Below are 22681 nucleotides of genomic sequence, written 5' to 3' on the forward strand. Positions count from 1 at the left end.
TGTATTATTCACTTTGCTGCAGAGTTTCAACGTGTATTACTGATAGGGACTTGGACTCTGATACAAGTCTATCAGCGTGCAGCCATCCGTAGCTCTATGCCGGCCCTTGCAGCGGCAGCCCGAAGTCTTCACAAGCCCAACCCATCAAGGAAGCAAAACCTAGAGCCAAATCAGCCGCACAGGAGGGAAGATAGAATGATTAGCATATCAATCTAAGATATTCCATATCTTCTATTATTTCATCAATTATTCATGTAATCTAATTTTGAGTATTTTCTCCTATATATAGGAGATCAATTTAGTATCAAAGACATTGAGAAATATGAATTAACTTATATTCTCATTCTTGGTTTTGAAACCTAGCACTTCAACTAGGTTTATCTTCTTTTTGTTCTTGTTACAAACGGTATGCTCAATCCCGATAGAACGAAGTTCTATCAATTACTTTATTAAATACTCACATACAACTCCAGACTAGATATATTGCTTCATGATAATGGAAATTCCCAGACCTATACCATGAGCCACAAATATATACAGTATATTGCAATATTTGTGGAATATATAATCCTAAAAATTTGAAGACGAGAAATTTTTAAGTAAAAAAAAATGTTGAGTTATTTTTCAAGTCCACAACTTAATGGAAGTTGCGTGTCAGAAGCGAGACACCCTCTTTCTTTCTTTACGTTCCATGGAGTCGTATTTCATTTTAAATTATTCTGATTGTCTCATTTTTTAATAGCAAAAATCAAGTACTTTGTTTTCTCTTTTATATATTTTGCTTTATGCTTAATTATCTATTTTATTTTTTATCTTGCTTTATTCTTTTTTTCACTTACTTCATATTTTATGAAAAATTGCAAATATATCATGAAAAATAGTCAAATTCTGATCTATTTTGCTTTTCAAAAACTAAATTATAGTATAAATCATAAAGTTTGCAATTATCTCATCGAAATGTCAGCCGACTTTTAATGCGCCATCCCATCTCATAAAGAGAGAATTAAATATTCCTTTTCACATTATCACATATTTTGCCGAAAAAATAATGAAAAGAGGACCACAAAATTTATTATAAATTTTGTGATAAATTAAGTGGTATTCCTAGCATTCAAGATATCCACGTTCTTGAATGACATGCTTTAAAAATGTTGGCGGGTGAAATAAATAAAGAATAAAAACTAGTTGAATGTACTCCCTCCGTCCCCATTAAGAATCACACTTTTTCATTTCAATCCGTCCCCAATTAAGAGTCACACTTTATTTTTACCATAAATAGTAAGTAGGTCTCACATTCCACTAACTCAATTCACTCATATTTTATTATAAAACCAATATAAAAATATGGGTTCCACATTCCACTAACTTTTTCAACCAACTTTTCTTTACATTTCTTAAAATACGTGTCCGGTCAAAGAGTGACTCCTAATATGGGACGGAGGGAGTATATTATTAAGGAGAGAGAACAAAGAGATTTTCTAGTTAGTACGTCTAGATAGAGTTGGTTTTGAAGAAATTTTCCCTCTCATTTTGGTTCTTTTTCAATCTTCTGTTTCGACGAAACTTACATCTACAATTTTTCCACAAAATTTTGGGAATTCCATTCAAACGGTGAACAACAAAGTCAGAGCTGCATGCATACATTTGTTTTAACACGGAGTAGCTAATAACCACATGATCACTATCTCCACTGATCACAGCACCTAAATAAATTCAAATCTTATCTCCCGTAGCCATAGGTATCAATTTCGAATCAAATATGGACTGCTACAGCCGGGAAACTGAAGTAAAAGCTTTCGATGATGCCAAAACCGGCGTTAAAGGCTTACTCGAAAGCGGCATAACCACAGTTCCTAAATTCTTCATAAACCCCCAAACTGAACCACAACAAACACCCATCCCCTCAGCCAACGCGCAATTGGAGTTCCCATTGATTGACCTAGGTGGCGTCGCCGATGATCCGATCAAGCACGAGGCCGTCGTCGATGCTGTTCGCGAAGCTTCCGAGACGTGGGGATTTTTCCAAGTGATCAACCATGGGATTCCGGAGGCTGTATTGGAGGATATGATCGACGGCGCGCGCCGTTTCTTCGGTCAAGACGATGAAGAGAAGAAGACGTGGTATACTAGGGATTTGAAAGCGAGGGTTGTTTACAACACCAATTTTGATCTGTATAGCGCGCCGTCGGCTAATTGGAGAGACACTGTTTACTGTGAAATGGCTCCGGATCTTCCTCGACCCGAGCAATTGCCCTCTGTTTGCAGGTAATTTGTCCATTGATTGTTGCAGATTTCCAATAATTGGTTTAATTTAATGGTGGTGGTGATGATTGATGATGTAATTCAGTGTTATTGTGTAGTCTCTGTATGGTTTTGAGGACTGATTAGCTTTTTGATGTGAATTTAAAACAATGACATATTTTTAGGGAAATGAATTGGAAATTTATATCAAGCTAGATATTGTGTTGAATAGTTTTGTGTGGATTTATGCAGTGATATAATGATTGAATACACAAAACAAGTGATGAAGCTAGGAAGAAGTTTGTTGCAAATATTATCCGAGGCACTCGGTCTCAAGGCCAATCACCTTCTTGACATGAAATGCGCGGAAGGGCTTATCATGTTGCTGCATTACTACCCGGAATGCCCTCAGCCCGAGCTAACACTAGGCGCGAGCAAGCACGCTGACAGCGACTTCCTAACGGTGCTTCTGACCGACCAAGTACGAGGCCTGCAAGTGCTCCACCAGAGCCAGTGGGTTGATGTGCCCTTTGTGCCAGGAGCTCTTGTGGTAAATATTGGTGATTTTCTTCAGGTAGTTAAGTTAACCATTTTTTCTTCTCCAAAATGCTTATGTGCAGAGTTGTATGGAAATATGTTATTTACATTTTCTTGGTTGGTGCAGCTTGTATCAAATGACAGATTTGTTAGTGCTGAGCACAGAGTGGTAGTGAATAGCTCGAGTCCGAGAGTTTCAGTTGCCTGTTTTATGAACAACACTGAAAAGTCCACGGAGATCTATGTGCCGATTGAAGAGCTGGTATCGGAAGATAATCCGGCGAGATATAGGGCAACTACTGTGGAAGAGTATGCTTCCAACTACAGGTCCAAGGGACTGGATGGGACTTCTGCTTTGTCACATTTTCGAGTTTGAACTTGATTTACTGCATTGTGATGGAGTTGGAGAAGGTGGAAATGTAATGAAGATGAGGTAGATTTCATGTTAATCTATGGTTTGGACAGGCTGGCTTGCTTGCTTGGACAGAATAAAGAGGATATCTTGTAATGAAGAATAGTTTGTTTACCACAAAAAGCAGAAAAACTTTGGTGAGGTGTTAATAGTTGGTTCAAACCCATATTTGTATACTTGTAATTTTGTTAGTGTTTGTAATTTAAATTCAGATCAGGACTCCATATTTATTGATTTATTAGTTTTATGATGTCATAGTATGCCAAATGATAAGCTGAAATAGGTATACAACTGACATTATTAAAAAATTGACACTTATAATATGTATACAGATTGATTTAGCATAAACTGTAAAGATAGATTGAAACCTACAAATATTAGCACAATGCTCATCAATATCAATATATTGATAAACCATTACTAAGAATGAACTCTACCTTGTCTTCATAACATTTCCACCTTCTCCAACCCCATCAAAATGGGGTAAATCAAGTTCAAACTCGAAAATGTGACAAAGCAGAAGCTCCATGCTGCCTCTTGAAGATGTAGTGGGTAATATACTCATCCAGAGTAGTTGCCCTATATCTCGGTGGATCATCTTCAGACACGAGCTCTTCAATCGGCCTGTAGAGCTCCGTGGACCTAATAGCATCGTTTCTGAAGAAACACGCAACTGCAACTCTAGAGCTCGAGCTATTCACCAATACTCTGTGGTCAGCACTCACAAACCTGTCATTTGTCACAAGCTGCAGCAAGCAAGAAAATGGAGTATAAATCAATAACTCTACATTTATACATTGTGGAGGAAAAAATATGGTTAACTTAACTACCTGAAGAAGATCACCAATATTTACCACAAGAGCTCCTGGCACAAGGGGCACATCAGCCCACTGGTTCTGGTAGAGCACTTGCAGGCCTCGTATTTGGTCGGTCAGCAGCACCGTTAGGAAGTCGCTGTCAGCGTGCTTGGGCGTGCCTAGGGTTAGCTCCGGCTGAGGGCATTCTGGGTAGTAATGCATCAACATAGCCATCCCATCCGCGCATTTCATGTCTACAAGGTGATCGGCCTTGAGACCGAGTGCCTCGGATAATATTTGAAACAAACTTCTTCCTAGCTTCATCACTTGTTTTGTGTATTCAACCATTATATCCCTACATAAATCCATCCACACTCAACTATTCAACCTTGTTGCAGAGTAGCAGAAATTTCACTTCACTATTTTCAAATTCACACCAAAAAAGTCATCCAAACACCATACATAGACTACAAACAACACTAAATTTCATCATCAATCATCACCACCACCATTAAATTAAACCAATTATAGAAAATCTGCAACAATCAATTGACAAATTACCTGCAAACAGAGGGCAATTGGTCCGGTTGAGGAAGATACGGAGCCATTTCACAGAAAACAGTGTCTCTCCAACCAGCCGCCGGCGATCGATGCAAATCAAAATTGCTGTTGTAAATAAACCTCGCATTCGCATCCCTCGTATACCACTTCTTCCGCTCTTCATCATCCAGACCGAAGAAGCGGCGCACACCACCGATCATTTCCTCCAATACAGCCTCCGGAATCCCATGGTTGATCACCTGGAAGAATCCCCACGTTTCCGAAGCAACGCGAGCGGCGTCGACCACGGCCTTGCGCTTGATCGGATCATCGCCGACGCCATCTAGGTCAATGAATGGGAACTCCAATTGCGCATTGTCTGAGGTGATCGGTGTTTGTTGTGGATCGATTTGGGGATTTATGAAGATTTTAGGAACTTGAGTTATGCCGCTATCGATTAAACCTTTAACGCCGGTTTTGGCATTATCGAAGGCTTTTACTTGAGCTTCCCTGGTGTTGTAGATTGAGCTCGCCATATTTGATTGGAAATTGATACCTATGTATGGCTATGGGGTTATAATTATATTGCTGAAGAAGGTATGGCAGAAGAAGATAAGCTGAAACTGATCATCTCATTCATGCACATTTCAATTCGGGGCCCACTTTCCCGCTCTTTTAAGATAGCATACATTATTTATACATAAATTCATTACAAAATTTAAATTATATCATTATCCAATGGATTTATTTCCAATTTTTTTATTTTTTATTCCCCAATACTCTCCAAACTTATCTATACTAGTACTACAATTTTTTCTTACTAGAACACTCTATATTTCACTTATCCAAAACACTTTTCTTCTTTCAAGTATGGAGTCGAACTATGAATGTTAACAAATTGCTTACATAAATGAACTCAATTCTTCTTCCTTAATATAGAATTGCCGAGAATGGTAATCAGAGATGAAAATATTTTATGTCCAATAATGTTTCTTGAAATTTCTTTTTCTTATATACTCCCACCGTCTTCAAAGAATATGCCTTTAACTTCGGCACAGATTTTAATGCATTATTGGTAAAGTAAGAAAGAGAAAAGTAAATAAAGTATTGTTAGTGTAGAATGGGTCACATCTCATTAGAGGGAAAAGAGTTCCATAATTAGAAAATGCATACTCTTGCGGGACGAAATAAAAAAGAAAGAGTGTATATTCTTGCGGGACGGAATGAGTATTAAAGAAGATCAATAATAGTTATTCATTTATTCTCGGATAATTCGAAGCTTCAACTTATTGGAAACGTCTCAAGAGTTGTACTCCAATGTCACAATATAAGTCTTGAATTTGTTTAATAAAGTGAAATGACTAGTTAATAACGGTGTTGCTATATAAAAAAAAATCATATTGGCACGTTAGAGTATGGGAAACGGACTTTAGTTTCACCGGCAAATATGATATTCCCTCTGTTCCATGTTAATTGAGTCATTTTTTCATTTTGAAAAGTTTTCAATTGATTAAGTCATTTCTATTTTTGGCAAAATCTCACTTACTTTATTCTCTCTTCATCACTGTTACTTTATTTTTTCTTACTTTATACACTATCCACTTAATACATATTCTTAAACTATGTGCCGAAAAGAATACATCTATTAACAAGAAACGATAGAAGTATGTAATTGTCTAGGAATAATATTCACTTCATCCCACTAAAAATGATTTGCTAGTCCCGCTGATTTACGTTATCATTTGACTCTTTTAAATACTCTCTCCGTCTCAGATTTGTAGTAACATTTTGCCATAAAAGTCCGTCCCATATTTGGAGTAATATTTAGAATTTACCATATTTGCACATAAAATTTTACCCCATTATTCACTAAAATTACACTCAAATGTTATTATCTACATTAAAATAAATCAAAACAAAAATAAAAAACCAAAAAGTAAAAAAGGGACCCACCAACTCACTTAATTTATTACACACTCCATCATCTCACTTCATTTATTACACACTCCATCATCTCACTTCACCAACTCACTTCATTTATTACACACTCCACCTCTCACTTCATTAATTACACATTCCACCAATTCCTAAAAACCCGTGTCATACTTAGTTCAAACGTCAATTAATCACATTTTTAGCCCATTAATGAATTTTGACACTGATAAGTTCAACAAAATAGCCTGGAAAATTTGAGATATTTCACTTTGGCAAAATAACAGTCCATTTGTTCCAAGTTGGTTGATGCGTTTCGTTTGGATACAAGATTTAAGAAATTGATGGTTAGGCCATCCACAGCGCTATCTCTTATCCATCTCTTAAACATCTCATCTCTTCACTATTCATGGGCCCCACTATACTTTTCATCTCATCTCTTAATTAAGAGACAACACTTGCATCCCTCCATCTCTTAATCATCTCATCTCTTAACAATTCATTCAATTTCATTTTTTAATTTTATTTTCAACAAATCCAATTAATAAAAACAAGCTTAATTAAATAAAATAAAATTACAATTTAAAATCCTAAAAAAATAAAAAACACATAATTAAAATCCTAAAAAAAATTAAAAAAATGCATAATTAGAATCATAAAAAAAATTAAAAATTTGAAAATAATGGCTATAAACGGCTAGTATATTTTTGTGATTTTTTTAAAAATTTTAAAATTTTCCTGAATTTTTTTTAAAAAAACAAAAAAAAACAAAAAAAAAACAAACATTTTCAACAGGACGCCCAGTTGAACCACAACACGCCACGTCACCAAGACACGTGACTACCTGTCTCCGAGACGGCTCCTCCGAGTGAGACACGCGACGAGATGGCGACGAGATGCGCTCCGCATCGCCGTCTCTTATCCGGCTCGTCTCTCCGAGACGAGATGGAGACAGCAGCGTGATGCGCTGTGAATGCTCTTAAAGGTTAAATTGGAGAGAGGATAAAGTAAGAAGAGGATAAAGAAGATAAAGTAGGGGGAAAAAAGGGTAAAATAGGAGAAATGATGAATATTTTATAAAAAAAAGTAAACGACTCAACTATCTAAGACGATACAAAGAAAATATCGTTTTGTTATAGTTTTAAAATTTTATTTTTCTTATTTTTGAAAAGATCAACTATCACCAAATTGTTTTAATGGTTTTTTAAATTATTAAAACCTATAGCATACAAGAAGACATTATTATACCAGCACAAGTAATGGATAGCTTCATCGATATTATGTGTTGGCAAATTCAAGAGCTCTATTTGGAGGTTAACTGCTTTGATCTGCTTCGCTCTTCCTAGATCGGAATAGTATACTTTCTCGCCACTTGAGTTTAGGTATTGTGGCTTTCCCATTCTTTCGTGTTGTTGTTTGCTGCTTGGGTCCTCTTTTTTGATGATATTCTTCCCCGTATTTCGTTGTGTCGTGCCCTTATGTACCTAAGTCCCTTGGATCGGATTATATTTTTTTTCGCAATTTTATTTGATTGTGTCGGATGGTAATAATGATAACCCAAAAGGCATGAATTAGTTTTGACATAATGAATTATTTTTAGAGAAGTCTAGAAGTGAAATGATGTGTCAAATATTTACAAATTACATATGATAAGCCAAAAGACATGAAATAGTTTTGACGTAATGAATTATTTTAGAGAAGTCTAGAAATGAAATGATGTGTGAAATATTAACAAGATACATAAATGAAATCAATTCTGCTTCCAATGATAGTCAGCGATGAAGATATTTTATGTCCAACCATGTTTTGAAAATATGAAATAGTCTAGCCAAGGAATAAATAGTAATGACACGTGTCTACAAAAGTTTTATTTGTAAAACTATTTTTATATATTAATTTTATAATAAAATAAATATGAATCTTAAACTGAGTTGGTGGAATATGAGGTTTACCTAGAAGTAAACATAAACTTCTAATAGCATACGAATTAAAATAGTAAATTAGGATCTAATTGCTGCGGACTAAAATAGATTTAGGAATAATTAGTTGAGATTAAATTTGATTACATTATAGACAATTTATTTTTTTAGATCAAAATTTTCTTATAATTAACATTGTTGTTAACTATATACTTTGAATATCAATTGATAAGATGATATAGGTCATACAAAAGAGAAAAAATTGACATTATTAATTGACACTATCAAAATAATTCTCATCAACATCAAAATATTGACAAACATGAACTCTACCTTCTCCAACCCCATCAAGATGTAGTAAATGAAGTTCAAACTCGAAAAGGAGACAAAGCAGAAGTTCCATCAAGCCCCTTTGAGCTTAAGTGGGTAAAATACTCGGCCAGAGTAGTTGCCCTATATCTCGGTGGATCATCTTCAGATACGAGCTCTTCAATCGGCCTGTAGAGATCCGTGGACCTAGTAGTGTCGTTTCTGAAGACACACGCGACTGAAATTTTAGAGCTCGAGCTACTCACCAATACTCTGTGCTCAGGACTAACAAACCTGTCATTCGACACAAGCTGCAGCAAGCAATAATGCACAATTACATATTAGTATTTACATATAACATTGTAGTGAAGAAATTTGGTTAACTTAACTACCTGAAGAAGATCACCAATATTTACCAGCAGAGCTCCTGCCACAAGGGGCACATCAACCCACTGGTTCTCGTAGAGCACTTGCAGTCCACGTGCTTGGTTGGTCAGCAGCACCGTTAAGAAGCTCGTGTCGGTGTGCTTGGCACACCTAGTGTTAGCTCCGGCTGAGGGCATTCCGGGTAGTAATGCATCAACATAGCCATCCTATCCGCGCATGTCATGTCAACGAGGTGATTGGCCTTGAGACCGAGTGCCTCGGATAATATTTGAAACAAACTTCTTCCTAGCTTCATAACTTGCTTTGTGTATTCAAACATTATATCCCTGCAGAAATCCACACACCACAATATCTACCTTGTTGCAGAGTAGCTTGAAATTTCATTTCAACTTTAAGCCCATCTTCTTCTAATTCCCAAGAATATATTTAAAGAATTTTCAATTCATTTCCTAAGAATATGTCATAGTTTCAAGAGTGAACTCTATTTTTAATCCCTGGACGTGCATGCACTAATATCGTTTGCAGTCTCTATTTTTAGAAATATCACTGATATATTATCGTTGGAAAGGATTTTTGCATTTTTCGAATCAAAAAAATCTTATACTCCCTCCGTTTCGCCATTGTTGAGGCGAAACTTTTCGGCACAGAGTTTTAGATAGGAATATTTGGTGTGTTAAATAAAGTAGAGAGAATAAAGTAAGAGAGAGTAATATGACTCAACTATAAAAAAACGAAGGGAGTAATATCTTTGGTTTCAAATTCACACCAAAATGTCATCCTAAATGAATGATCAGATCCTGGTAATTTTCATCCTTTTTCATCACCACCAACATATTAAATCAATTCTGGAAAATATACAACAATGAATGGCCAAATTACCTGAAAACAGAGGGCAATTCCTCTGGTTTAGGAAGATTCGGAGCCATTTCACAGCTTAGAGTGTCTCTCCAACTAGCCGCCGGCGATTTAAACAAATCAAAATTGCTGTTGTAAACAAACCTCGCATTCACATCCCTCGTATACCACTTCTTCCTCTCTTCATCATCTACATCAAAGAAGCGGCGCACAGCACTGATCATTTCCTCCAATACAGCCTCCGGAATCCCATGGTTGATCACCTGGAAGAATCCCCACGTTTCCGAAGCAACGCGAGCGGCATTGACGACGGCCTTGCGCTTGATCGGATCATCGACGACGCCATCTAGGTCAATCAATGGGAACTCGAATTGTGCGTTGGCTGAGGGGATGAGTGTTGGTCGTGGATCAATTTGGGGATTTATGAAGATTCTAGGGACTTGAGTTACGCAGCTATCGACTAAACCTTTAACGCCGGTTTTGGCATCATCGAAGGCTTTTAATTTAGTTTCCCTGCTGTAGCAGTTTGAGGTAGCCATAGATTGGATTTGAAAGATGCTATTGTAGAATTGTACTGTTTGAGAAGATATGGAGCTGAGGCTGATCACTTGGTTAGTATTATTCCTGGAGACGTACACATTAAAAACGTTTCCATTTCCCGCTCTTCCGACACACGCTAGTCCACTATTGCAGTAGGCAAACGGGACCGACGAGAGGTCGGGTGCGGACTTCGGGCTTTAGCTGATTGCTAGCCGCTTATTGTGCGGCGAGCGATTTGCTAACGCCTAAATTAAATTTTTTTTTTCAAAACTATGTATATGACTCGTTGCACTTCATTTTATTCACTCTTCTTGTTTTAAAGAGTATCTTTTCCTCATCTCTCATTCTCTCTAGATATAAAAATGAATCACGACAGTGACTCTCCCGTCTCTATAGAGCGTCATCAATAAGATGAAGCGCAATTTGGGGATGAGTGTCGACGACGACGACGACGAGCTCACCGCCGGGAATGCTACTGAGGATGCCGACGCAGTCGGGGATAGCCGAGAGGACTCCGACGAGTCTATGGTCACGTTCAAGCTTTGAGATTTCTAACTTTTGAATTACTTTTTTTATATTCCAAATTCATTCACAAATGTCACATTCAATCCACAATTTTTTTTTCCTTATCAATTCAAGTATGATATGGCCTCCAACAACGAATTAGACAATTTGATTGAGTATTTGGAGCATCTTAAAGAGTACCGTGCCAATATGATCTAATCGAAAACATGTCGAGGTAAATTTGGTAACCAAAATATGTGGTTCGAATTTAGATTATGTATTTCATCACTTATAATAAAATGTAATTTTAGGATTTCTGTTAGTATATTTTTTATTTTCAATAAAAATGCTATTTTTAGGATTTTAATAACATGTTTAGTTATAATTAAATTCGTACAAATATTAGAAATGATAAAAGAAAATTGGAACCCATGAATAGCTAAGTTAAAGAATGGTGAATTATGAGTGTTGTTTCTTGAGTATAAGATTTAAAAAGTGTATTGGAATGAATAGTGTAGTAAATGAATGATTTAATGATTTACCATGGTTATAGATGCTCTTAGTTTTTTTTTTCTTATTGACAACACGTCAAGTTGAACTATTATTGGACTGATTAGATACCGACATAACTCATTAGTGTCAAACCCGGTCTAAATTTGTTAAGTAAACTCTCAACTCGAACGGGAACTTGACCTGCAAAATTCAAACCCATAGACAATACGAATTTGTTAACAATACAACTTTATTTGGATTGATACAACACAATAATGATACAAACTTGTCAAGACATGACAATGACACGATATAATGATGCAAACAACCACACAATAACCATACAAAATGATTCAACCATTGACAACTCTGGCCCAACAGAATTGGGCCAAGAATTTCTGCTTTTTGTGTTAATTAAATATTTTGTCCAAGCAACCCAGCCTATCCAAACCACTGATAAACACGAACTCTACATCATCTTCATCATATTCTACCTTCTCCAACCCCTATCAATGTTGATTAAATCAAGTTTAAACTCGAAAATGTGACAAAGCAGATGTTCCATCCAGCCCCTTGGAGTTGAAGTGGGTGATATACTCTTCCGAAGTAGTTGCCCTATACCTCGGGGGGTTATCTTCTGATATGAGCTCTTCAATCGGCCAGTAGAGCTCCGTGGACCTGCTAGGGTCTCTTAAGAAACACGCGACTGAAACTCTCGAGGTCGAGCTATTCACTAACACTCTATGCTCAGCACTAACAAACCTGTCATTTGTTACAAGCTGCACCAACCAACAAAAAATAAATAACTCTACATATAAGCATTGTGGAGAAGAAAAAATGGTTAACTTAACTACCTGGAGAAGATCACCAATATTTACCACTAGAGCTCCTGCCACAAAGGGCACATCAACCCACTGGTTCTGGTAGAGCACTTGCAGGCCTCGTACTTGGTCGGTCAGAAGCACCGTTAGGAAGTCGCTGTCAGCGTGCTTGCTTGTGCCTAGAGTTAGCTCCGGCTGAGGGCATTCCGGGTAGTAATGCATCAACATAGCCATCCCATCCGCGCATTTCATGTCCACGAGGTGATCGGCCTTGAGACCGAGTGCCTCGGATAATAGTTGAAACAAACTTCTTCCTAGCTTCAAAACTTGCTTTGTGTATTCAATCATTATATCACTGCAGAAATCCAAACACAACTATTCAACACAGTTTCTAGCTTGACATCAAATTCCAATTCAAATTCACATCAAAGTTTTACATTTGAAACACCAAAAAGCCACCCTAACACCATATACAGTACTCTGAAATGATCATCAATCATTACCACCACCTAAATTAAACCAATTATTGAAAAATCTGGAGCTATGATTAGCCAAATTACCTGCAAACAGAGGGCAATTCCTCGGGTGGAGGAAGATCCGGCGCCATTACACAGTAAACAGTGTCTCTCCAATTAGCCGACGGAGCGCTATACAAATCGAAATTGCTGTTGTAAACAACCCTCGCTTTCAAATCCCTTGTATACCACTTCTTCTTCTCTTCATCGTCTTGATCGAAGAAACGGTGCACCCCGTCGATCATATCCTCCAATACAGCCTCCGGAATCCCATGGTTCACCACTTGGAAGAAGCCCCAAGTCTCGGAAGCTTCGCGAACGGCGTCAACAACGGCCTTGCGCTTGATCGGATCGTCGCCGACGCCTTCTAGATCAAGCAATGGGAACTCGAATTGGGCGTTGTGTGAGGTGATGAGTGTTTGTTGTGGATCAATTTGGGGGTTTATGAAGAATTTAGGAACTTGAGTTATGCCGCTTTGGACTAAACCTTTAACGCCGGTCTTGGCATCGTCGAAGGCTTTTACTTCAGTGTTCATGGTGTTGCAGATTGAGCTTGCTTCCTATGCATATGGGGGAATGGTAACATTTGAATTTATTTAGGTGAAGAAGTTAGGTAGTGGAATTGTGAGTGTGTTTAGTCGAGATAAGTTGGTGATTAGCATTGGATGATTACAGTAAAATGGTTGCTGATGTTTCGTAGCCATCTCTGACTTTGGGGCTCTGCTTGTGGCTTGTGTTGCCTCTACGTGTGCATTGCCGTACATCTGTTTGGTTTGACGCATCAAAAAGGTGGATACAAAATTCTATTGACAAAAATAGCCTCATAATTTTTCATAATTCCCGAAATGTCCTCGTAAACGCTATTTGGCGCTAAAACCAAATTTTGTTGGCGCCCCAAATTTCAACTTCTCCACAAATACATACTTCATAAATTGAGGACGGACCGAAATAAAAAAATATGATTCTTAATCGGAGACGGAGAGAGTACTATTTTAGAGTACAGTAACCTTAGGTGGATCCATGCCTCCCAATATGAACTCCACCAATCAAGACAAACATATATTCAAAATTCCCAAAAATGATGATTATAAAACAGAGCATACCGACATCAATCTCTTGGATGACAATCAATTGAAATAGACCTAAATAAATTCAAATAATGTCAACCCACATACATATTATGAGTTACTATAACCTTTCTTTTCTCTATATAAGAGTTTTTATATTTAAAGATTTTAGATATAGTTTTTTTTCTCTTTTTTAAGTACTATTACGTTCGTACCCCCGATTCAAAAATCCGCCACTGATTATAACCTCAATTCAGCTGCAACTTTCAAATCTAGCAAGGAAAAGTCCATGTATTATGTCATATATTTCTCTCTTTTTTAGTACTATTATGTTTGTCCTTCCAATTCAAAAAGTCTAGGTCCGCTATTGATTATAACCTCAATTCAGCTGCAACTTACAAATCTAGCAAGGAAAAGTCCATGTATTATGTCATATCGAAGATGTATTTTTTCTCTGTTATTCAATAAATTACCTTCTGGATTTCATCTTGCTCAGCCATGGGTTCTATGCGGTCGACGGTGCAGGTGCAATTGAATTCAACCTCCACACAACGGCAAACTTTTCTTTACATTTCTTAAAACACGTGCTCATTTCAAGAGTAACAATTAAGTTGAGACGGAGGGAGTACTATTTGTCTCCAATTGATTCATTTCTATTTTTTCTTTTTGCAAAAATTCTTTCTTTTACTTATTCTCTTTTTTATTTTATCCTCTCTATTTCAACCTTTAATACACAAATTTCTTAAATTTCGTATTCAAAAGAAATATCTCAACTACCTTGAGATAAAACGAGTGCTCTCTCAGTTTCAGTTTTATAGTAGTTGAGTCATTTTGATAGGTTCTATAGTAATGAAGTCATTTTTCTTTTTAGTAAAATTCAAACGCATTTCTACTCACTTTACTTTTTCTGTCTTTATGTTCTCTTCGTCTTTCTACTTTTTCGTTTCTTACTTTATTCTTCCTTTATTAACTCATTTACACAATTTTTCTTAAAAGAATAAATATGGTTGTGATTGTAAAGGTGGTACTTTCTATTCTTTAATCAAATATTACAAGCATATAAATATGGTTTTGAACCAACTATTACCACTTCATCAACATGCAGATATTTAAATGCAAATTTGAAAGTGTCACAAAGCAGAAGTTCCATCCAGGCCCTTGGAATTGAAGTGGGTTTTATACTCTATCAGAGTAGTTGCCCTATACCTCGCCGGGTTATCTTCAGATACTAGCTCTTCAATCGGCCCAAAGAGCTTTGTGGAAGCTATTCACTAGTACTCTGTGCTCAGCGCTAACAAACCTGTCATTTGATACAAGCTGCAGCAACCAACAACACAAAAATATGATGCACCATTACATATCATTTCCATTGTGGAGAAAAAACATATGTTTAACTTAACTACCTGAAGAAGATCACCAATATTTACCACCAGAGCTCCCGGCACGAAGGGCACATCAACCCACTGGTTCTGGTAGAGCACTTGCAGGCCTCGTACCTGGTCGGTCAGCAGCACCGTTAGGAAGTCGCTGTCTGCGTGCTTGCTCGTGCCTAGTGTTAGCTCCGGCTGAGGGCATTCCGGGTAGTAATGCAGCAACAAAGCCATCCCATCCGCGCATTTCATGTCTACGAGGTGATCAGCCTTGAGACCGAGTGCCTCGGATAACAGTTGAAACAAACTTCTTCCAAGCTTCATAACTTGTTTTGTGTATTCAATCATTATATCACTGCAGAAATCCACACACAACTATTCAACACAATATCTAGCTTGATATAAATTTCCAATTCATTTCAAATTCACACCAAAAAGCCATCCTAACACCGTAAATTACTCTCAAAATCAAACATAGACTACAAAATAACACTGAACTTCACCATCAATCATCACCACCACCATTAAATTAAACAAACTCTGCAACTAACAATCACCAAATTACCTGCAAACAGCGGGTAATTCCTCGGGTTGAGGAAGATCAGGAGCCGTTTCACAGTAAACAGTGTCTCTCCAATTAGCGGACGGCGCGCTATACAAATCGAAATTGCTTTGTGTGAGGTGATGAGTGTTTGTTGAGGATCCGGGTTTATGAAGAATTTAGGAACTTGAGTTATGCCGCTTTGGACTAAACCTTTAACGCCGGTTTTGGTATCATCGAAGGCTTTTACTTCTGTTTCCCTGGTGTGGCAGTTTGGTGTGGCCATGTTTGATTTGAAATTGATTCCTTTGGATATTGGGGGATGGTAGCATTTGAATTTATTTAGGTGAAGAAGCTATGATATAGAATTGTGAGTGTGTTTTAAGTCAAGATAAGGTGGTGATTATGTGGATAGTGGATACAGAAAAATGGTTGCTGATGTTTCGTAGATGGCGCATTGCTTGACCGGCGAAGCAGTCTCCTTGTCTTCATCTTGGCCGCTATGTGGCCCATGTCAAGGGAGGATGTGGAAATAAACGTGAGTAAGAGTTGGAATTTTCAAAGTGTTATTACTAGTACTCAAAAATACTCATTCGATCTCAAGATAGTTAAGTCCCAACATAGTTGAGTCATTTTTATTTTTTATTTTTGGCAAAAGTTCTTCTCTATCATGCTTTATTTTTTTTTACTTTACCCTCTATATTTTAACCTTTAATACAATAATTTCTTAAATTTTGTGTCTAAAAGAAATGTCTCTACTAACTTATGACAAAAATGAGTACTTCCTCCGTTCCATGGTAGTAGAGTAATTTTGATAGGTTCCAGAGTAGTAAAGTTATTTTTTCTTTTTAGTAAAACTCAACACATTTATTCTCACTTTATTTTCTCTTCATCTCTCTACATTTTTCATTTCTTTCTTTATTCTTCATTTACTTAATTCACTTGACACAATTTTTCTTAAAGGAAGAATAAAGTAAGAACTGAAATATAGAGATGAAGAGGGAAGCCTCCGAAGCGGCCACATATTCGGCTTCCATGGTAGAGTCTGCAATGCAGTTCTGTTGTACACTCTTCTAAATTACGGCTCCACCTCCTAAGGTAAACACATAACCAGAAGTAGATTTCCTCGAGTCTTGATCAGTTTGAAAGTCTGAATCAGTATATCCCAAAGGACAGAGCTCGCATGCTTTGTAAACTAGAACAAGTCCTTAGTCCGTTTAAGGTACTTGAGTATGTTCTCTACTGCAGTCCAATGTCCTTGGCCCGGATTTGACTGATATCTTGCTACCATGCCAACAGCAAAGCAAATATCAAGTCTCGTACAAAGCATAGCATACATGGGACTACCAACTGCCGAAGTATATGGTATTCTTCTCATCTCAGCTATCTCAGACGTTGTCTTAGGACACATCTCTTGAGATAAATGAATGTCATGTCTAAAAGGTAAGAAACCTTTCTTGGTATCTTGCATGCTAAATCGGCTAAGTACAGTGTCGATGTAGGGTTCTTGATATAATCACAACATCCTTTTCTCACGGTCCCTAAGGACCTTGATACCTAGAATGTGTCCCGCGTCTCCCATATCCTTCATCTCGAACTGGTTTGACAACCACGTTCGTACTGATGACAACATCTTTTTGTTGTTTCCAATTAGAAGAATGTCATCTACATATAAAACTAAGAACACCACATTCTCTTTCTCTACCTTCTTGTACACGCAGCTCTCGTTAGGGAATTTTTCGAATCCAAACTTGTGAACAGTTTGATCGAAGCACTGATTCCATGATCTAGATGCTTGCTTGAGGCCATAAATGATCTTCTTAAGCTTCCAAACCATGTGCTTTTTGCCCTTAACGGCATAACCCTCGGGATGTTCCATGTAGATGGTCTCCTCAAGACTACCGTTCAAGAATGCAGTCTTAACGTCCATCTTCCATACATCCCAATCCATGTAAGCTGCTATAGACAATAGAATCCGGATCGATTTGAGCATGGCCACCGGAGAGAAGGTCTCGTCGTAATAGACACCTTCCTTTTGGGTATACTCCTTAGCCACTAGTCTTGCCTTAAAGACTTTAACTCGTCCATCGGGGCTACGTTTACGTTTGTATATCCACTTGCTCCCAATGGCAATACAGCCTTCGGGTAGGATAGATAAATCGTAGACGTCTTTGTCTATCATTGACTGTAGTTCCGAATCCATTGCACTTACCCATCCGCAATGATCGATATCCGTCTGCACCTCTGCAAAATTCCAGGGATCTGGTACATTGTTGTCCGAGGAGTGATCCATAGATTCTCCCGAACCAATGTACCTTTCGGGCTCATGAGAGACCCTCCCACTGCGGCGCGGCACTACAACATTAGGTGTAGAAGTTGAAGGTTCGGGAATTGGTTGTACAATTTGTACTTGTTCTTAGTTAATGGAACTTGTGACTGAAGTGAGCTCTTCAAGAGCCACCTCACTGCTGGGTTTATGATTCATAACAAAGTCTTCCTCTAAGAATGTCGCGTGAGTGCTCACAATGACTTTCTTGTCTCGGAGACTAGAATTCATAGGATTTCGAACCATTGGGGTATCCTATAAACAAACATACCTCCGTCCTTGAGTCCAGCTTAGTTGGATCCTTTTCCAAAACATGAGCTGGGCACCCCTATATCTTGAGATGTTCTAGATTGGGCTTGCACCCATTCCACAACTCATATGGAGTGGTAGGAACAGATTTTGATGGTAAATTGTCTAATATATGGCTCGCAGAAAGCAAGGCATGTCCCCAAAACGAAATAGGCAGTCGTGCATAACTCATCATCGATCCGACCATGTTTAACAAGGTCCTATTCCTTCTTCATTCAGCTACGCCATTAAATGTTTAGAAGGTGTGCCGGGTGATCGATTGAGATTCAATTCCCTCTCACCAGATAAGTAGTCCAAAAACTACGGCACTAGGTACTCGCCTTCGCGATCAGATGGCATGAGCTTTTGATATACGTTCCATGACCCCGTCTCCGCATAAGCCGTTAACTCACTTTGAACTTGTCAAAAGATTCGAGACTTAAAGCGCATCAAATAAACATATCAGGTTTTCAAGTGAGTCATCAATAAAAGTGATGAAATAGCGAAAAGCCGCCTCTTTATACCTAAATTGACATTGGTCCACACACATCAGTATGAACGAGTTCTAGTACTTCCCTTGGCCTTATTTCCTTTCATGACCTAAAAGGTCTCTTAGTCATCTTGCCTTCCAAGCAGGATTCACACGTGGAAAATGATTTAGTATCTAGTCCTTTAAGAAGGTCTTGATCCACCGAGAGTTTGAATCACTCATTTTGGTTGGCATGACCAGAGTCTAAAGTGTCATAAGTACGTTTCAGTTCATTGAACTTGAAGGTTCCTTTCTTTTCTTTGAGAATTTTCGATGCATTATTGAGGTTCTAATTTGCAATTATTAAATTTATTGTAGATATTTATTGTGTACAGGGTGTTTTCCATGATATCTGACAGATATAAGAACCATCTTTCTTAATAACACAGCTGTCATTAAAAGAAATCGAATATCCATCAAAAACCAATTTAGAAACTGAAATTAAATTTCTTCTAAAAGAAGGTATCAATAAAACATTCTTCATAACAAAAAATCTATCACTACTAAAACGCAAATAAACGTCTCTCACTGCTACGGCCGCCACTTTAGTAGCGTCGCCCAGCTGGACTTCGATCTCTCCATCATATAGCCGTCTTGTCACCTGCATTAAGTCAGGATCAAAACAAATATGATCATTAGCTCCAGTGTCTATAACCCAAGTATGAGATGAAGTCGAAGCCAAACATGACTCAACAACTAGAGCTTGGTGCATACCTGTAGCCTTACCCTTTTTAGGGCAGTCTGGCTTCCAATGCCCCTTCTCTCCACACCTGAAATACTTTCCTGTTTGCTTCTTTCCCGACCTTTTCTTTTTCTTTCCCTTAGCTTCCTTAGGTGCGACCTGGTTCGTCACTTTCTTCTTTCCTGCGCCAGGCCTAGGGCCAGAGGAACGATGTGACGAACTAACCATCGGAGCCTTAGCTTGGTTCATGAGATCCTCTGCCGACTGAAGTTCAGTCAACAACTCAGCCAAGGTGTAATTTCTCTTGTTTATCTCAAAGTTGAGCTTGAACTGCTGAAAGCTAGGGGGCAGACTCTGAAGGATGATAGTGACTTGAGACTCGGCATCTATGACGCTTCCCAAAACCTCAATTTGATTGAGGTGGCTCATCATCTCGAGGACATGGTCCCGCACAGACGAGCCTTCCTTCATAGTCTTGCACATGATACTCCGAAAGGCTTAAGACTTAGCCGTTCGATTCTGAGTACCAAAGAGATTTGTGAGATTTTGCATGATATCGGCGGCAGTCGCCATGACGGCATGCTGGTGTCTAAGCACTGTGGACATGGAGGCCAACATATAACACTTAGTTATCTCATTCGCCTTATGCCGCCGTCTATGCGCATCTCGCACTGTCTGCGCGGCGTTAGCCACCGGCACTGGGGCCGAGGAGTAGTGAGCACAAACTTGTACTCATCAGCTGTGAGAACGATGTCCAAATTTTGTTTCCATTCTATGTAATTTTGGCCCTCGAGTTTGTTTTCTTTAAGAATTGCAGAAAGAGGATTGAGTGACATGTTGACGATTTAGATTGCACTGCAAAACAGAATATTTACCATTTGTCATAAAACAATCAACGATGGCCAAAAACCATCATGCCTCCATACTCTCTCATTCGATTTCTTAGTCTGATTTTGCAAGCTCCGTGCAAATTTTAAGTCATTTGAGTGAAATTTAACCATTTTTATTTACTTTAAATTATGACTCCTTACTATTTGTGTGGTGAATTAAATCACTTGGTTACAAAGGAAATGTCCAAGATGACTACACGATTTAAGATTTACTTGGTTGGAGAGAAAACAATTGAAAAATATTTAACTTTTTCTAACATTATTTAATATTCCACATGTTCAGACTTTATGTTGCCAAAAAAATCAATGTTGATGGGGATGGATCTTATATATTTAAATAACCCTTCTTCTGCTTTTTTTTTTATGGATAAAGGGATGAAAGTGATAGTTCTTACTTCTTACCCTAGCCTTTAAACGAATTACGTACAACTTTTTTGATTATGAAATTATTACTCCCTCTGTCCCATTAGAAATAAACGTTTTCTTTTTCGGTCTGTCCCATTAAAAATAAAACGTTTCTAAAATTAAAAACAATACTCTCTCTATTTTTTCTTTTCTCTTACTTTACTCTCTCTTCATTAACTCATAAAACAATGCTACATAAAATCTCGTGTCGAAAATAAATGTTACATATTTAATGAAAGGAGGAAGTACATTTTAATTAATACATGCAGTTAGTGTAAGTCCACATGCAGAACAGAAGTTGGATAATTTCTTGAGATATTTGAATAGTAAAGAATGAATTATTTAAGCTGGGGTGAAAGGGACATAAATGATAAATGTAGCTTAAGAAATTGAGTCAAAATCATTGGAATTTTATTTCTCATCACAAATCTTGTGAATAAAGCTCCCCTACCTAACGTAAACTTAGCCCAAAATCTGAAATACACCTTCCACCTAACTCCTTGCACACATTTCAATTAAAATGACTTCTCAAATCTCAATCACCGTCGTCCTTTTAACTCTCTGTCTCTTCCTTTCTCTCTTAATCTCATTCTTCTACATGTGTGCCAATTTTATTGGTTCGTCGTGGCTCAACCTATCAACGGGTTTTAGAGGTGAACCTCGTTTTCATCGCATCACCCCGAATTCTGCTCAAAAGTCATCCTCCTCTGTTTCCCCGATTCGGCGCATCGCGACACTGCCAATAACAAAAACTATGCCACGGAGGATCGCGTAAGGAGGGACAATAACATAAACTACGGGAGGGACAATAACAATAACAATAACAAAAACTACGCCGCAGAGGATCGCGTAGGGAGAGACAATAACAAAAACTACGCCACTGAGGAGAACGTGGTTGGATCAAGTGGCAAAAAGGTAAATACTCCCTCCGTCCCAGATAACAGAAATACTCCCTCCGTTTCTGTTATATGGGACGGAGGGCGTATTTACCTTTTTGCCACTTGATGCAACCACGTTCTCATCAGTGGCGTAGTTTTTGTTATTGTCTCTCCTTACGCGATCCTTCGCGGTGTAGTTTCTGTTATCGTCCCTCCTTACGCGATCCTCCGTGGCGTAGTTTTTGTTATTGGCAGTGTCGCGGTGCGCCGAATCGGGGAAACAAAACGCCTTTGCGCAGAACTCGGGGAGATACGACGTAGGCGAGCTCTGATCGGCGAGCTTCGAGAAGGCGGCATATTGGGCGGCGCTCAGCGGCGATGCTTCGTTGAACAGGAACTCCGAGTGGGGGCAAATCATTGGAGATCTGCTTCGTCAGTAATGCATTGCGCAGTGGCGGATCCAGGTTTTTTGATTCGGGGGTACGAAAAATAATTATACCGACTTCGAGCTTTTAAATCGGTCTTTTATCTTCACTTTAATATGTTATCATTTTTTCGTTAAGAAACTTCATTATATATATAAAAAAAATATTTTCTAGTACAACTACTGAATGACTTGTGTATATAAAAATGAATTACTACTTTCTAGTAAATTATTTTTGTAGGAGTATATAAAAATGAATTACTATTTTATAGTGTTATTACTTGAATAACTTCGATTTTCTAAAATGGAAGGTATTAGATTATATATTAAGGATAATTTATATATTTTTGCACAATATTTTACTTTTAATGATAAATCATCTTTTCAATTATTTAAGAAAAAATTTAGTTGTTTAAAAAAAATTAATATATTTATTAGAAACACAAAAGATGGAAATACCAAATGCACTAGAAGAGAATT

At 37.8% G+C, this 22681-nt stretch overlaps 4 protein-coding genes and 1 pseudogene across 4 annotated transcripts; 1 reads left to right on the plus strand and 4 right to left on the minus strand.

Annotated features, from left to right (window-relative positions):
- Positions 1-1477: 1477 nt before the first annotated feature.
- On the plus strand, positions 1478-3414 carry LOC125201326 (1-aminocyclopropane-1-carboxylate oxidase homolog 1-like). The gene is made up of 3 exons (XM_048099388.1): positions 1478-2265; positions 2494-2815; positions 2906-3414. The coding sequence occupies exons 1-3, from the start codon at positions 1760-1762 to the stop codon at positions 3152-3154; spliced, it is 1077 nt and encodes a 358-aa protein (XP_047955345.1). The 5' UTR covers positions 1478-1759; the 3' UTR covers positions 3155-3414.
- A 99-nt stretch (positions 3415-3513) lies between these two features.
- Positions 3514-5127, minus strand: LOC125201325 (1-aminocyclopropane-1-carboxylate oxidase homolog 3-like). The gene is made up of 3 exons (XM_048099387.1): positions 4549-5127; positions 4021-4342; positions 3514-3936 (listed from the first exon to the last, which is right to left on the minus strand). Exons 1-3 carry the CDS (start codon positions 5061-5063, stop codon positions 3685-3687), a joined length of 1089 nt encoding a protein of 362 aa, XP_047955344.1. The 5' UTR covers positions 5064-5127; the 3' UTR covers positions 3514-3684.
- Positions 5128-8617: 3490 nt separating this feature from the next.
- LOC125202429 lies at positions 8618-10526 on the minus strand (annotated as a pseudogene).
- A 1215-nt stretch (positions 10527-11741) lies between these two features.
- Positions 11742-13421, minus strand: LOC125214570 (1-aminocyclopropane-1-carboxylate oxidase homolog 3-like). Its single transcript, XM_048115656.1, has 3 exons — positions 12847-13421; positions 12320-12641; positions 11742-12244 (listed from the first exon to the last, which is right to left on the minus strand). Exons 1-3 carry the CDS (start codon positions 13335-13337, stop codon positions 11996-11998), a joined length of 1062 nt encoding a protein of 353 aa, XP_047971613.1. The 5' UTR covers positions 13338-13421; the 3' UTR covers positions 11742-11995.
- Positions 13422-14886: 1465 nt separating this feature from the next.
- Positions 14887-16147, minus strand: LOC125202203 (1-aminocyclopropane-1-carboxylate oxidase homolog 3-like). Its single transcript, XM_048100566.1, is given in 5 exon segments — positions 14887-15134; positions 15136-15185; positions 15272-15593; positions 15804-15910; positions 15913-16147. Coding segments are annotated over 5 exon segments (768 nt in total). The 5' UTR covers positions 16066-16147; the 3' UTR covers positions 14887-14998.
- Between the last annotated feature and the right edge of the window lie 6534 nt (positions 16148-22681).

The sequence above is a fragment of the Salvia hispanica genome, chromosome 1, assembly GCF_023119035.1.
Source record: "Salvia hispanica cultivar TCC Black 2014 chromosome 1, UniMelb_Shisp_WGS_1.0, whole genome shotgun sequence".
NCBI lineage: Eukaryota > Viridiplantae > Streptophyta > Magnoliopsida > Lamiales > Lamiaceae > Salvia > Salvia hispanica.